Here is a 16,530-nt window from a genome sequence, read left to right as displayed (position 1 = left end):
GGTGGGAATGTAAACTGGTACAGCCCCTCTGGAAAACAGTGTGGAGGTTCCTCAAAAAATTAACAATAGAACTCCCCTATGACCCAGCAATAGCACTGCTAGGTATTTATCTAAGGGATACAGGAGTGCTGATGCATAGGGGCACATGTACCCCAATGTTCATAGCAGCACTCTCCACAATAGCCAAAACATGGAAAGAGCCTAAGTGTCCATCAACTGACGAATGGATCAAGATGTGTTTTATCTATACGATGGAATACTACATGGCAATGAGAAAGAATGAAATCTGGCCATGTATAGCAACATGGATGGAACCTGAGGGCGTTATGCTGAGCGAAATAAGTCAGGCAGAGAAGGACAGACACCATATGTTTGCACGTATAGGAGGATTAGGAGGAACTTAACGGAGGACTGTGGGGGAGAAGGAGGGGAAAAATAGTCGGGGAGAGGGAGGAAGGCAAACCATGAGAGACTCTTGAATGCTGAGAACAGACTGAGGGCTGATGGGGGTGGGGGAGAGGGGAAGTGGGTGACGGCACTTGTGGGGATGAGCACTGGGTGTTATATGGAAACCAACTTGACAATAAACTATTTAAAAAAAAAAAAAAAAGAATCCAACTTAGGACATAGTCCTTAAAAAAAAAAAAAAAAAAAAAAAGGAATATAGGGGTGCCTGGCTGGCTCAGTCAGTTGAGCCTCTGACTCTTGATTTTGGCCTGAGTCATAATCTTGTGGTTCACAGGATCAAGCCCCACATCAGTCTCCGCATGGACAGCTCGGACACTGCTTGGGATTCTCTTTCCCTTTCCCCCCTCTCTCTCTGTCCCTCCTCTGCTCACATTCTCTCTCTCTCTCAAAACAAATATTTAAAAAAAAAGGAATATACATTTTGATATACTCTTTTACCCTACCCACCCATCACCCTTCTTTGTCTTATCTCCCTCTACATCACCAGAGCTCAGCTATGTAGTCATTCCTAGGGCCTTGCCAATTAACTAGGCCTAAGGAACCTGGTTCTTCCCAAGGTCAATAATGTTTAAACACCAAATATGAGTGTGGGATAGTAAACTGCATTTCATTTTCTTTCAGTCTTTCCCTCATTTAATCTCATTTAAACAGATTTTAAATTAAATCTCATTTCTCAGGGTACCTGGCTGGCCCAGTCAGTTGAGTGTCCAACTCCAGATTTTGGCTCAGGTCATGATCCCAGGGTCATGGGATAGAGCCTCACGTTGGGCTCCATGTGAGCGTGGAGCCTGCTTAAGATTCTCCCTCTCTATCTCTTTCTCTCTCCCTCTGTCCCTCTCCCCAACTCTCTAAAAAAAAAAACCACACACACACAGACACCAATTCTCAAAACACAAAACAAACAGTGTTTCTCTCCGAATAGTCTAACCATCAATGGACTACCTTAGATAGGAATATACAACTCAGTTAGACTAATAACTAAAATGGCCCAAAGTTTGGTCCTCGCTGCTCCTTGAAACTTCAGCTCACCAGAAGCCAAAGATCAGAGGTCTCTGCACATTAATTTACATGTTCCAACAAGAGGCCATATGTCCCCAAAGTGGAGACCACGGCTGCCTGAAGCCACTGCGAGCTCTGGCCTTTGGACTGCTATTCTGGTGGTAGGTAAGAGAAGATGGGGTAGTGAAGACAATGGACTGGTTAGCAGAAAGCAAAAGGAGGAACTAAGTCTATATGCATCTACTAGTGGAGCTTAAGTAAGAAATGTAAGGACTTTACTCACTGCAGTGAGTCAACTGCAAGCACAAGAGTATCTGCTAGTCATTTTGGACGACATTTTGGATCAAATGATCAAAACTAGTCATTCCTACCTACTCCAATATATTTTCATATAGCACACGTAATTCTAAAAACTGCTTCAAACCTCATAAAAACAATTTTATTAAAAAAAAAAACAACCCAATCTCATAAGCAACAGATCTTCCCTACCATGAAGTTATACAACCCTCAGTGCAGATCCTTCAGTGTGTCTGGGTGATGACTGTAATATCTAATGCTGGCCTCTCAGAACAGTGAGCAGAGTGTGTGAGGGGTATGGCTGTAGCAACAGGAAGCATGGTGTACACAATCAGTACAAGCAGTAGCTAAGCAGGGAAAAAGAAAATCCACCCCACACAAGGAGACTGGATGAGAGGTCAGCATGCCAAATAGGAGGCTAAGCTGGGTAAAAGAAAACAGCAAAGCAAGGAAGACTATAATCCTAAACATCAATAAGACAGCACACAAAGCCAACAAGGGAATGTTTCCCAAATATGTGTATATGTGTGTGTATTTTTAAAAATATTTTTTAATGTTTATTTATAGGAGGGGCAGAAAAAGAATCCCAAGCAAGCTCCATATTGTCAGCGCAGAGTCCAACACAGGGCTTGATCCAGCAAGCCATGAGATCATGACCTGAGCTGAAATCAAGAGTTGGACCCTTAAAAGGCGAAGCCACCTGAGTGCCCCTAAAACATATTCTTTAACAGGAGGTATTAAAGGAAAACAGCTGAAAAATTAAACATACAAAAGGAACTCAAAATTTTTTATTATGGATACATGCTTCACATATTTTAACTACTTTTCAGAATACTTCCTAAATATTAAACAAACAGAAATGATGACTTTTTCAAAACTGCAATACTTAATGTGTTATTTGGATTCACCTTATTATACTTCTGTCGTTTTACGGAATCTAGTTTCCTGCTGACATCTCTGTTGGTGGCAGCTTGAGGGCTAAGTTGTTCAATAATTTTATTGATTTGCCTTAGTGATGTCCTACATGACCTGAAAAATAAGATACAATGTCTATTTTGCACTCTAGTAACATTTTTTTTTAATACTGTGAGATAACAGAAATGCTAAAACAATGTCCTTTTACTTCTTGTTAACTAAAAGATAAAAGAAACTAAACCAGAATGCATATTCTGTTTGGCCACATACTGACCTTGAAGGGTTGTTACAAGTTAAGATAACTGCTAAGTGTTTTCTTTGATCTAGCTGATTTAAATCAGCACATTACCATTTGTAAGCTGTTTCATTCATTCTACAAGCATTTTAAGGGTCTACTCTATTCAAGAGAAACTGTGCTAAAACAGTGTGCAGTAAGTTACCTTTTAGATGAAAAAATGCATGTACATGGTTTGGTTGTTATTTTTTAAAGATTTTATTTTTTTAGAATAGTTTTAGGTTCACAGCAAAACTGAAAGGAAGGTACAGAAACTCCCATAAACTTCCTGCTCCAAACACACATACCCTCCCCCATTATCAACAACCCATACATGGGTTTTTAAAGCCCCATTATGGAAGTCATCCAACGTTTGGAAAATAACTAAAAATGCTTATACATTTTCTTATAGAAGTCAGATATCTGTGACAATTACTTTTCTTTCACAATATTGGAAGACTTACTTGCTGTAGCATTACATTTTACAGTGTGAAGGGGGAAAAAATCAACCTATAATACACTGCCCCTAAGATACACACCAGAGAATGGTAAACTCCCAATTTTCAAAACACAGATCCAATCTTGCCACTTATGTAACTTGCTGTTCGTATCCTTTGTGGTTTTCAGGATAAAAGATGTTATCAATGCAAGTTACTGGCAGTCTAACCACGTGTCACCATTGCTCTAGTGTTAACCTGTGTTGTAATTCTACAGCACTCCGCTGTCACCTGTGCAAGCAGCAGGTCAAATGTAAAGGTATGTTCATTATAAGGAGTCAAGCTCCTTACACCCAGAGGTCAGAGTACAAGTAATCCAGAATATGTGCTACTCAACAGGCCCAAAGAACCCACCAAGAAGGTGCTGGCAGAAATTCCCACAGCATCTATCTGCACCACAGTCTCCCCCACTGAGGGCAGACAACAGTCCCACCTCTCCCCTTCCCCAGCACCCCACCCGAGACCGCACCATCCCTCCACCCATTTCTCTCCTCCTTCTTACTTGCCTGACACCGCCTAGAACATTGGTCACGACAGGGTAGACTGGCAATGGGGAGGAAGTTCAATCTTTCACATGCCCCACTTTTTAGCCCAGGTCCAGGGCCTGTTTTTCCTCTAAAACACAAATGAAGTCTCCAAGGGACTTCATCTTTCCAACAGAGTTACAAGTAGGACAGAAGAAAGGAAAAGCAAGGAGTTGTTTCTCATTATTTCTAGAAATGCAAATCTAAAAAATTACCAAGACTGACACTTGGATTAGACACAGGAAACTGGAAAGAAACTATAGGACAAGAGAAAAATGTGAGGGGGTGGGTGTGTTCCTGGTATCTTGAGTAGGATACATCACACCTTTAGGTACACTCGTCCTGCAAACCATTTTTGTGCGCATGCTTGTGAGTTCTGGGGCACTCAGAACAGAACTTCTCTCCAGGACATTACGCATACACAGGCTACTGTGAGCTGGACGGGGACCCTAACTACCATGTTCAGTGCTGCTCCAGAGGGAAAGGGCTAGGGTTCACATACAAGGTCGAAGGCTGCCCTAACTGACTTCATCTTTCAAATCAGAGGTTCTACCAATCTCCTAAATTTCTGGACTACAGCTATTTTCTGAATTTCTCTGTCACATGTAAACACAAGTTGTGCAATCAGAGAAGATGGTCCACACTCACGTGAGGTCATCCAGGACTGATCGATACTCCTTCTCTGCATCAGCCAGTTGGGCCGCACGGCTGGCCTCATGAATGGCGCTGTCCACCTGCCGAAGCACGCCCTGTTCCAGCACGTCCTGATCATACACATCCACACCCAACCCCTGCAGTTCAAGGGCCTGCGCACTCAGCTCCACCATCTGTATCTGATGCCTGTCGATGTGCAGCGGGGCTGGCCCTCTCCTCAGAACTTCTGATGAACAGCCCTCGGCAGAAGTGGATGGTCCATTAGCAGAGGAACAAGAGGGGAGGCTTTCCTCCACCTCTGCACTGCCATCATTTTCTTGCTTGATTGTCATTTCTTGTTTATCACTGACACACTGACTCCGTAAACAGTCTTGCTCCTGAGGTTGACTTGCGTGGGGGATTATCGCATTCTGCATCCTCTACAGACTATCTAAAATTAAAAAAAAAAAAGGACGTAATAAGTTTCTTGGTTATAAAGATTGATTTCTATATAGTTTCTTAAAAATTTTATAATTAAAAGGGGCACCTGAGTGGCTCAGTTGGTTGAGTGCCCACTTCAGCTCAGGTCGTGATCTCATGGTTTGTGGATTCGGGCCCCGCATCAGACTTTGTGCTGACAGCACAGAACCTGGAGCCTGCCTCAGATTCTGTGTCTCTATCTGCCCTCCCACCCACCCCCACTCGCACTCTGTCTCTCTCAAAACTAAATACATTTAAATAATTTTTTCTTAAAAAAATTTTCTTCTTAATAATTTTGTAATTAAAGAAGACGGATTTCTCAAAAGATCAAATAATAATCCTCCACTTAGATACATTCAAGTTTCCAAATACTACTTTTCTTAAAAGGGCACTAGCTACACATATTCTTGACTTTTAATAATAAGAAAAATTAACCAAAAAAAAGAAGAAAAATACAAATAAGAAGGAAGAAATGCAGTAGCAGCAACAAAAGACATTTGGGGAGCCAGCCAAGAAAGCTGGCAACCAAAATCTTGGCTGATGCCCTAAGAATCTTCCTCAAATCAACTGAAGTCATTGACTGCTTGCTGCTTTCCAAGTTAGCATTTTCACTGCATTATGGCACAAAGGATTCCCAATAACAGAAACACAACTATGATATGCAAATTTAGTGAAGTAAGGAATAAGCTTCTCTATGAATCTGACACTAGAAACTTTTAAGCTAAACATTTACTCTAATAAACAGAAACTCCAAACAAGACATAATAGCACCACTCAAATCTGAATCTGAGAAAGATTAAATACTCTCAAAAATAACCCCATTTAAATGTACAATTTGCTGCAAATCAGGTCAGCAGAAACAGGTTGGGCCTGATAATAATCCAGTACAGAACAGGAAGATCCACCCCCGTATGATGGTAGGAATACAAATTACTAAAGCTCTTTTGGAAAGCAATTTAACAATATCTATCAAGACTTAAAATGCACATGAGCAGGTATTTATTCCAGAGAAATACTCACATGTATATAAGGATGTTTACTATAGCACGTCAATAATTTAATACAAGCATTAAGTGTTTTTAGTGACAATGATATAAAAGCCTTGTAAACTGAAAAAAAAAAAATTTTCCCCAGTATGAACACATTTATGTTGGATAAAAAAATGTATACCTCCATGTGTGTGTATGGAATGCATTCAAAGTGATCTGGAGATACATATTACACCACTGGGGAGGGGGAAGCAGAAGGACCAGGGAAGAATAAAGGAAGCTTTTATATTTTACTCTACATACTCAGGAACTCCTTGAATGAAAATGTATTCACTATATTGACTGTATAACTAATAAATACATCAAAAACCAATCCAATAACCAACAGCCTTGCTTTTTATTTAACTGTGAATAAACGAAGGTTTCTTTCACTACAGAAACTTTACTCATATGAAATGACCAGAAGCTCTCCCACTAAGCCCCACTGATTTCTCATTAAATAAAACCATCCTGGTGGCCAAGCACTAGGATACAAAGATGCCAGGAACTTAGCACCATTGCCTCCAGAGTAGCTCACTCTCTAGGAGAGGAAAAACATGTCAACAACACTACAGGGCAGGTCTGTAGAAGAGCTACCGACAAAAGGCCACCTGGATACAGAGGAAGGGACAAGCCATTGGGTCTGGAGCTAAAAAAAACAAAACAAAACACAAACAAAAAAACATATACAAGCTAAGATTTGAACACCTGGCCCAAGGTTTGATACACAGAACATCCTCCATATTCTGCTGAACGGAATTAAGGTTCAGAGAAGACTCTAAAATAAACAAGTCCAGAGGCGCATGGGTGGCTCAGTTGGCTAAGCGTCCGACTTCGGCCAGGTCATGATCTCACGGTTCGTCGGTTCGAGCACTGCGTTGGGGTCTGTGCTGACAGCCAGCTCAGAGACTGGAGCCTGCTTTGGATTCTGTGTCTCCCTCTCTCTCTGACCCTCCCTTGTTCACGCTGTCTCTCTCTCAGAAATAAATAAAAAACATTAAAAAAATTTTAAATAAATAAATAAAATAACAAGTCCAATGTGAACAACTGAGTCACTGGTGAATTGAGTCATAAAAATGAGAATCTCAGAAAGAAAGGAGATGAGAAACAGAAGGAGGGGCTGGTAGAGAGCTTATAAGCCACAGGTAACATGTCCAGCACGCAGTGAGAAGTACAAATCTGGGCTCAAGAGAAAGGTCTGGAGGAGATGTGGATGCATCAGCAAAGCAAACAGCCCAAAGAATCCCAAAGCTATGACAGGTACCAGAAATCCTTTCAGAGGGTAAGATGCTAACATTGCAAAGGTTAAAAGTGAACAGCAGAGTAAAAAGTTCCTTTTTTGTGCCTTCTGATTATTTTCAGAAGAAAGAATCAATTTGGTCCTCTACCATTAGCTAGTCTGCATTTTCAATACAGAGGGCAGGATTCTGGCTCAGAGCCTTCATACCGGCTGCAATTAATAATTCTGTTTTCATTGTTCTTATTTGTACATATACAAATATTCCTTTTTTAATTTAAAAAAAAGACAATTCAATCACAAATCTTAATAATATTGTAGTACAAAAACAAAATTAAAATAATGATGTTTGAAGAAAACTTCTAATAATAGAATAGAAGCAATGGTCAAAAATGGGAAATAATACGGCAAGTTCATGAGCGAAACCAGAAGGGATTTGGAAATTAGCAGGTCACTAATTATCTTAGTAAAAGAAGTGTTAGTGGAGCAATGGGCACAAAAACCAGACTGCAGTGAGTTAGGTGAGTAGATTGGGAAATGGAGGCCACAAGTAGGTAACCTACTCCTGTGGGAGGGAGACAGACAGCTGGAATTAACTCAAGAAAAACTACAGAATGCAACAGGGGCAAGGAGCTGTATAGGTAGATAACCTACAGAGAAGGTTGTAGAGGGGACAGTAGCAGGGAAAGACCAAGTGTAGATGTAAACAGAAGAAAAATCCTTCTCGACTCTGGCAGAAGAATGATCTTGATGTATCTAAATCTGTAAGTGCAGAGGAGGAAAGTGGAGGTGGACCACAGAGAAAACAGGCCGCAAGGTAAGAAGTCTGGGCATCTCCTGAGCCAAGGGACAAAGTTGGGATGGAGGCTGGAGGATAAAAAATCTGGAATAAATGTCCTATAAAAGAGACAAGCTGAGGGAGGATAAACACTGGTGACAGGTGTGGAGGGCCCCCAAAAACCATGGATTGACAATTCCCAAGGCTGTACAATTTCCTCCTTCATTAATTAACATAACAGTCCCAGGGGAAAAGTCACTGTTGGGGGTTTTCAGAGCAGAAGTAACAGAGGGCAAAAGAGCATGGATGCAGATGCTGAGGAGGAGAGTAGTTCAAGTAACTGAACTTGGGGTCCAAGCTGTGGGGGAAAAAAAAAGTCAGAAGGGACTGGAATAGGAAGAGGGAAGGAGAGAAGGAGACATCAAGAAGCCACCTGGAGAATGACTGTAGACCAAAAGGCAAGCTGGGAATGAGAGTTGAAAACCAGGAGGTTCTCATCCTAAAATAAAGGGTTTCAGAAGTGAAATAAATCATCCATTCAACAATTTCAATTATGTCAGGCAAAGTACTAGGTTAACTAGTTTCTGTCCCCATAGAGCTTAGAATCTCTTGGGGAAGACATACATTTTAAAAATTATACACATGTATACATATTTACACATACAAAATGTATATTCATATATAAATTATACACACAAATGTAATTATGGTAACTGCTATAAATTAACAGGATATTTTAGGACAAAATAACAAAGGAACCTAATTGACAATGCAGAGGCAGGTGTGAGAAGGGAGGCTGATAAAGTGATATTTGAGCCAATGTCTGAAGGATGAACAGCATTAATCAGGCCAAAAGTGGAGTGAACATTCTGCAAAGAAACATGTAATTTCTAAGGCTGGTGAGCTGGTGCACTTCGGAAAATTAAGAAAGGTGGAACACAGTGAATTTTTTTACTTTATCCTACATGAATAACTGAGTTAAAGTTGCTGATAAGGACTCCATTCATTGGGCGAATCTTACCGAATATCTTCTAACACTCTGCAAGGCTTAATCACCTGGAGAAAATAGTATCTTCATTATCCTCTTCTTCGAGCACTGGGGCTTCTGTGGGAAGAGCTGAATTCTGGTTTGCATATTTTATTGTAAACATGCCTAGCTGGGGAGGGAGTGGGGCATAAATGAAGATGGAGTCGGCAGCATCACAAAGGACCTGGGAAAACGTTAACTTGGATTTTATTCCAAGTGCAATGGAATGATTTTTAAGAGTTTTAAATGGGGTGATGATGGTTATGACCTATTTCATGCTTGTAAGAGACCACCCGGACTACTGTATGGATAATGGATTAGAAGACACAGTACAAGGAGATAATGGGAGACACACGGGTGAAAAGTGACGGCAGCTTGGAAAAGGGTGACAGCAATGACGATGGGAAACCAATGTTACAGTATTTACATGCGGACCGCTCAATCCTCCTCCACGCACTCCCACTTGACTGTATCAATGCCCAAAGCGCTTGACTTGAATTTACCCCGATTCTATCTCTCAAGTAACAAACTCCAAACAGGGCCGCGCTGACCTTACGCGCCGGGGCCGACACAAAGGTCAGAAGTCGGTGTTTTGTGGCTGGCCGGCTAGCCTGCGGCCGAAGACAGCGACCGCCCGCCGCCCCAGGTGAGCGCGCGCTGCTTCGTCACTTCCGGCCGCAGGTGCGCCGGCACGGAAAGCGCACGCTAGACCCGAGGGCCAGCTCTCGGCCGCCCCCACGGATGGGATCCTTCACGGCGGTCAGATGCTTGAGGCGAGGCCGTGGGTGCCTGGGAGTCCGAGCGGGGCCCACAGACCCCCTGCCCGACGTTTAGCCCGGCCACCCGAACACTCACCCCAGGGCCGCGCGGCCACCCGTACGGAAACGCAGACGGCGCCACCGCCGACAGCCGCGAAAGCCAGACTGGGGCTGGCTGCGGCGCATGCGTCTTCAGTCCGCCGTAAGCACCGCCCCCCAAGCGTGACCTGACGGGCGTGCGTGGGTGGGACCTACTGTGCTTGCGCCGGGCTGCCTTGAGCGGCAGGCGAGGTCACGTGATTTGAGGGTGCGGCGAAGCCTTCCCTTACTACTTGCGAGTCGCCTGTAATGGTAGTCTGGGCTAATGATGGGCTCTGTGGCTTGGGCCTGCGCTTCACTCCTGATCAAAAAATACTCCTCTAGGGGCTTCTGGATAGCTCGGTCGGTTAAGCGTCCGACTTCGGCTCAGGTCACGATCTCGCAGTTCGTGGGTTCGAGCCCCGCTTGGAGCTCTGTGCTGACAGCCAGCTCAGAGCCTGGAGCCTTTCAGGTTCTGTATCTCCCTCTCTCTGACCCTCCCCTGCCCACGCTGTCTCTCTCTCTGTCTCTCAGAAATAAAACATTTTAAAAAAATTTTTTTAAATGCTCCTCTAGAAGAGCGATTAGAATTAAAAGACGTGTTTCCAGAGAAAGAGAGAGAGAGAAAGGTACACATGTGCCACGAGAATATAAATGCTTTCAATTAACCGCGAAGCCCAAAGACAGTAAGTTTGGGGAAGGGAGCTGGCTTGAGTGTCACATTTCAATTAGCCACATGCTGGTAGACGTTGTGATCCCTGTTGGTCATCTGGCACGGCTATTAGCACTCCAATAGGGAGAGAGCTTATATATCGATGTTGCCCCTCCACCTCCCACACACATACTTGGGCTGGGACAGTGTATAGTGGGCCTACGTGAATGTCTTCACTGCATTACTGAGTCAATCATTTAATATCTGTCCTGATATCAAAGAGGTAAAAAGAATTTTGAGCTAAAATGAGAATTTTTGTTTGGAGCATTTGAAGAAACAAAATGTCCACACCTAGGTTCAGAAGGAAGGGAGGAAACATCTTTACCCAAGGAGTAGCCCAGGAGTAGTCAATATCTCTACTGTAACACTTACTACTTTGGATTTTAACACATTTTACATTATAAGCACTTTCACAGCCCTGACTGTGGGCCGGATTTTGTTCTGAATGCCTTACAAATATTAACTCATTTAAATATGACCAGAATTGTCATTGTGCCTTTACTTTCTATCTCGTGCTCAGTGTAGGAAACGCTCTCCCTACCCTTACAAAGCAGAAGGACTAAGTTGAGTCTCATTTTTCAAGCCTTTAGGGTAGTGTCAATGCCCCAGTTTCGTTCCCCATCCCCCATAAACATGGAAAAACTAATGAAAACAACAGAAATATACTGGAAGTGCATTGAACACTGTGCAAAATTGATAAATCTAAGAGTAGCAGTAAAAGCATATTATTTAGAATTAGGTGAGCAACCCCTACAAAAAGTAATGTTAGATATATATTAAATTAACAAATCATTTGAAAGGTAAATGATATATAACAATGAACAATGGTTATATGATTCCATTGAAATGTGCATGTATACGTGTGTTTACGTACATGTGTGTATACAGTAGGGGAGTACAGCGTGGAGACAAGTAATAGTTTCCCTACCTTTTGGTCACACCTCCACCATGGCATTCTGTGCCATTATCTCTCTTAGTCTCACTGTTTCATATATTCTGTCCAGCCTCATCTCTGCCCTTTTTCTCAAATCCCTCCCTGTTTAATTTTGGGCACTGCTTTTTTCCTAACCTTTTAGGGCCATTTCAGTAATCTTCAGCAAACACCTTGCTCTCCAAAGCTGATCTATAAAAGAAAAGAACATGTTGTCATTTGCCACAACCTGGATGGACCTGGAAGGTGTTATGATACGTTATCATATCTGATAAAGGACTAGAATCCAGAATATATAAAGAACTCTTCTAACTCAACAACAACAAAAAAATAATCAGTTAAAAATGGGCAAAGCATCTGAATCAACATTTCTCAAAAAATATATGAATAAATGGCCAAGAAGCACATGAAAAGATGCCCAACATCATTAGTCCTTTCAGAAAGGCAAGTCAAAACCATTATTTTTTACATGTTATGTATTTTTGAGGAGGGTGAAGGGGCAGAGGGAGAGAGAATCCAAAGTAGGCTCTGCGCTGACAGTGTAGAGCTTGATGTGGGGCTTGAAGTCATGAACCATAAGATTATGACCCAGAGTTGGATGCTTAACCAGCCGAGCCACCAAGGTGCCCACAAAACCATTTTAATTAGTAGTTGCCAAGGCTGGGGGAAAGAGAAGTTGGAGAGTGATTGCTAGAGTATAGGTTTCTTCTGGGGGTGATGAAAATGTTCTGAAATTCGTGGTAATGGTAATGTTTGCACAATTTTGTGAATATCCTTATAAAACACTGACTTTTATACTTTAAAAGGGAATTTTATGGTATATGAATGATATCTCAATAAAACAATTTTTTTAAAACTCTAATGTATTGGGGCTTGAATTCTTTTTTTTTTTAATGTTTATTTATTTATTTTGAGAAAGAGAGAGAGACCATGCAAGCAGGTAAGGGGGAGAGAGACAGAGAGAGAGAATTGCAAGCAGACTCCATGCGTGGAGCCTGATATGGGGCTCAGTTCCACAACCCTGGGATCATGACCTGAGCCAAAATCAAGAGTCAGATGCTTAACTGACTAAGCCGCCCAGGCACCCCTGAGGCTTGAATTCTTGTTTTGGAAATCTTGTGACGGCTGCCGATTAAATAAGCCAAATGGACATTAGATTAACTCAAGATGTGTCAGTGAGGTCATCCTATACCTTCAGTCCCAACTGAGAACTGGGCTTTTAGCTGACCTCAGGGACCAGCAGAGCTGACCCAGACCAGAGAAATTCTTCGCTGGCCCATAGAATTGTGAGATCTGATAAATATTGACTTTGTGTGTTCTGAAATACTAACTGATATGGAAGGTGACCCACAAGGCTGTCACAATGCTCAGCACCAGAGACGTGGAAAACAGCAAGATAGCTCCCTTCTTAGGATTCACCATACCAGAGAGGACCTGTCATTTACACAAAGGCACAGGCAGCTCGCAGGTCACTGCCCTGTCACCTATAGAATAAGCATACCCACAGGGATTCCAAAGGCTGCACAGATCACCGACATTCAAAGGAGATGCAGGAACGAGCAAACAAAAAGAGAACCACTCCTCACCCACTGAGAGCAGGTGGTCCTTAAGTGGGGCCCTTCCGTGCACTGTGCCTCTGTCACGCCTGATGGGCACAAACACCTGGGCCGGGAGGGGAGGCTGGGAGGGAGGGAGGCCACATGCTTTCCTCTGCCAGCAGCCCACTGCTTCTGAAGACCTGGGCAGAGAATCATAACGCTCAAATAAGCTGCAAATTTACCTAAAAGGACACAAAGGTTTTAACCTCACATTAGAATACTGGGTAATACTGCCTGGCAAGAAACCATCTTCTTTTTCTCTCCACTTTCAGGAACAGAAAAAGAACCTGAAAAAGCAAACTTGGTAGTAATGGTTATCAGAGGGGGAAAAAAACCACATTTGTACATTGCTAAGTTAAAACTGGACAATTCAGCCTATTACCTTCTGTCACACCTCTTTCTCTTCCTAATATGTGGTGCTAGCCATGTGTCTGGCCCTTGGAAAGCAGAGGAATAAATGTCTGAGTCTTTGCTCTTGTCCTTCTCCTCTGTGGTGATGGATATTCTATGAGTCCTCCATGATTTAGCTAAATTCAGCCCTTTTATAAAGCCTTCCTGACATCCAACTTCAATCTGCAGGAAATTCTCCTTGTTCTTTGTCCTCAGCTACAGCACGGCCCTGCCCCGCGCCCCCACCCCCACCCCCAAGACAGCTTTGTAATTGGCTGGGTCACTGTCCGTTTCCCAAGATCTCAATCTCAGCTGCTCTGCAACCTTGACCCTTTCCCTCCAGGGACACAGATACCACTCCAAGCCTTGTCCTCTCTCCCTGAGCCACAAGGACTGTCAGGTGCTACAGATAAAGACACGACCTCTGCCTCTCAACGCAGCAGCCCCTTGGGGACCACAGATCTCAAAGCCAACAGCTGTTCTCAGGTCGGAGGAAGTGGTGAAGCTTCAAAAACACGCTTCCTCCAGCCCGGCTGAGTCCCTACCCACAACCCACCTCATTTCTGTGAGGTCTGTGTTTAGAGACCCACAGATTCCTCAAGATGCTTTTTAAGACATCCTGCTCTTGGCTGGCAAATTGTTAATCAGTTTGTGGCAGCATAAATAAAATTAGAGGGTTTAATTAAAACTAATGAATGAGTGAGCAGAGACCAGCCTGGCCGCTTTGCTCTCTGAGCCTCGGAGCAGTAAATAATGAAAGTGTCACACAGCGAGTGAGACATTTTAGCAGAAATGTAGGGCCAGCAGAAACGAGGCCATGGAGAGCTCCTCCACCCAAGTTGCAATCTGCAAGTTGGTGGAAACCCCATTCTAGTGTCTTATTAATTAATTCTGCAGAAACTGCTCCAGTTTTCTGGCCTTTCCAAAAAAAAAAAAAAAAAGGAAGAACAGAGTAGAACATAGGATGCGCATTCTCTCCATGTGCCCTTGGCCTGTGCTTTCACGGAGCACTCCTTAATGTCCTGATCCTTGTGGAGGGGAGGGGAGAAGACAGGCATTTCCGGGGCAGGGATCTGGAATTCTGACATTCTCAGCATGTGGGATATGAAAGGGAGAATCGTCCTACATCCCACTTGACTTTCTTTTTTCAATTTTTTCTCAGAGACAGGACAGAATGTGAGTGGGGGGAGGGGCAGAGAGAGAGAGGGAGACACAGAATCTGAGGCAGGCCCCAGGCTCCAAGCTGTCAGCACAGAGTGTGATGCAGGGCTCGAACTCACAAATGGTGAGATTATGACCTGAGCTGAAGTCAGACGCTTAACTGACTGAGCCACCCAGGTGCCCCTATCCCACTTGACTTTCAAATGCACTCTTAGAGATTTGTGTAGGTTAAAAAAAACTTTTTATAATTATTTGGCATTATACCTGAACTCCATGTAAACATAAAGTCCTTTTTGCACTATTTTACTGAGGACATGCAACCACTGTGTGAGTGAGATAAGCTAGGACTTTGCTTGGCAGCATTTTAAAAGTCACACTCCCAGTGGCAACAGCCCTCTTAATGTCTATACCTCGAGTATAACACCTGCATCAGTTCTCCTGTAGCCTGTCACTTTTAAGGCAATTCCACATACAGGTACAAGCATGTTACTATTTGTTTGTGTCCAAGTGTAGACCTGCCTGGGTACTTACATGTTGAAATGAATATTGTCTTATTATGAATTACTTCCCTTGTATTTTACCCAGCTAGGGCATTATACCGATTTTTAAAAAACTGTGTATCGGGGATGTGAAGAAATATTTGTTACAGAAATGGGTCTGGTGGGGGCACATAAGTGTCTCAGTTGGTTAAGCATCTGACTCTTCATTTCAGCTCAGGTCATGATCTTGCAGTTCATGGGTTGGAGGCCCGAGTCAAGCTCTGTGCTGACAATGTAGAGCCTGCTTTGGATTCTCTCTCTTCTCCTCTCTCTGCCCCTCCCCCACTCATGCTCGCTCAAGTGCTCTCTGTCTCTGTCTCTGTCTCTCTCTCAAAAATAAATAAATAAATATTAGGAAAAAGATATGGGTGTTTTGGATCAGAGGAGTTTGAGATTTTGAGAACTACTGCTCTTGTCAACATGTGAGTATGAAGATGGTTGAGAGAACTTTGGAGAATGTATTCTCTCACTGCTCCTTCCGTTCCCTGTCCCCACCGCCTCATCAAAGCTGATTCAAGTTTGAGGAGACTTCCTGAAGCCATTTCCAAGGCCCTGGAGCAGCTCGTCTGCCCGGCAAGTAGTGCCGAGACTAACCCCTCCATCCAGCCGACTCCCATTTTCAGCTCTTTCCCCAGCGCTCTCCCCACATGCCCTACACCCACTCCAGCTCCCGTGACTCTTGAAGAAGCCCAAGAGTGTTCTTTACCTGGTTTTCCTTATTTTTCCACACACTGTTATGCCTAGAAGTTTGGGGTTATAGTGGTAGGCATCCCAGACCGGACCTGGACACCCGGACAATGTGATAGGCCAGGATTCCAAGATGCCCCCCGTGATTCCCTCAACACACCACTGGATATGGCCTGCATAGTGCCGGGGCTGTGAGTGTGTCGGATTTTACCCATGTTAGCAGGTTATGTTATATGGCACAGCTGACATTATGATAGAGAGATTTTCTATATGAGCTCAATATGATCACCTGAATCCTTGAAAAGCAGAGTGTTTTCTTTGGGTGGTGGCAAAAGGGGAAGTCAGAGATTCCCAATATGCCACTCCCATATCCAGCACGTGGACACAGCCACATGTTGAGGCATGCAGGTGGCCTCTAGGACCTGGGAGCTGCCTCCAGCTGACTTCCAGCATGGACACAAGACTGCAGTCCCACCACCATAAGGAGCTGAATTCTGCCAAGAATAAGAATGCGCGTAG

General features: G+C 43.4%; 1 protein-coding gene across 5 annotated transcripts in view; it reads right to left on the bottom strand.

Annotated features, from left to right (window-relative positions):
• The window catches only part of ERCC6 (ERCC excision repair 6, chromatin remodeling factor), a 77,141-nt gene extending 67,064 nt beyond the window's left edge, over positions 1 to 10,077 (bottom strand). For 3 of the 5 annotated variants that reach the window (XM_039233693.1, XM_039233696.1, XM_039233697.1), the window contains exons 1-3: positions 10,013 to 10,077; positions 4,623 to 5,058; positions 2,673 to 2,793 (exon numbers count right to left, since the gene is read on the bottom strand). In XM_039233693.1, coding sequence (XP_039089624.1) covers positions 2,673 to 2,793; positions 4,623 to 5,044 — 543 coding nt within the window. In that variant the 5' untranslated portion in view covers positions 5,045 to 5,058; positions 10,013 to 10,077. Of the gene's footprint in view, positions 1 to 2,672; positions 2,794 to 4,622; positions 5,059 to 6,823; positions 6,924 to 10,012 lie in introns of those variants that run through there. The other 2 variants (XM_039233695.1, XM_039233694.1) reach the window with 2 other exon arrangements.
• Between the last annotated feature and the right edge of the window lie 6,453 nt (positions 10,078 to 16,530).

Source organism: Hyaena hyaena, unplaced genomic scaffold (genome assembly GCF_003009895.1).
Source record: "Hyaena hyaena isolate Hyena2069 unplaced genomic scaffold, ASM300989v1 scaffold_78, whole genome shotgun sequence".
Lineage (NCBI taxonomy): Eukaryota > Metazoa > Chordata > Mammalia > Carnivora > Hyaenidae > Hyaena > Hyaena hyaena.
This window is presented reverse-complemented; position numbering and strand designations above follow the sequence as displayed.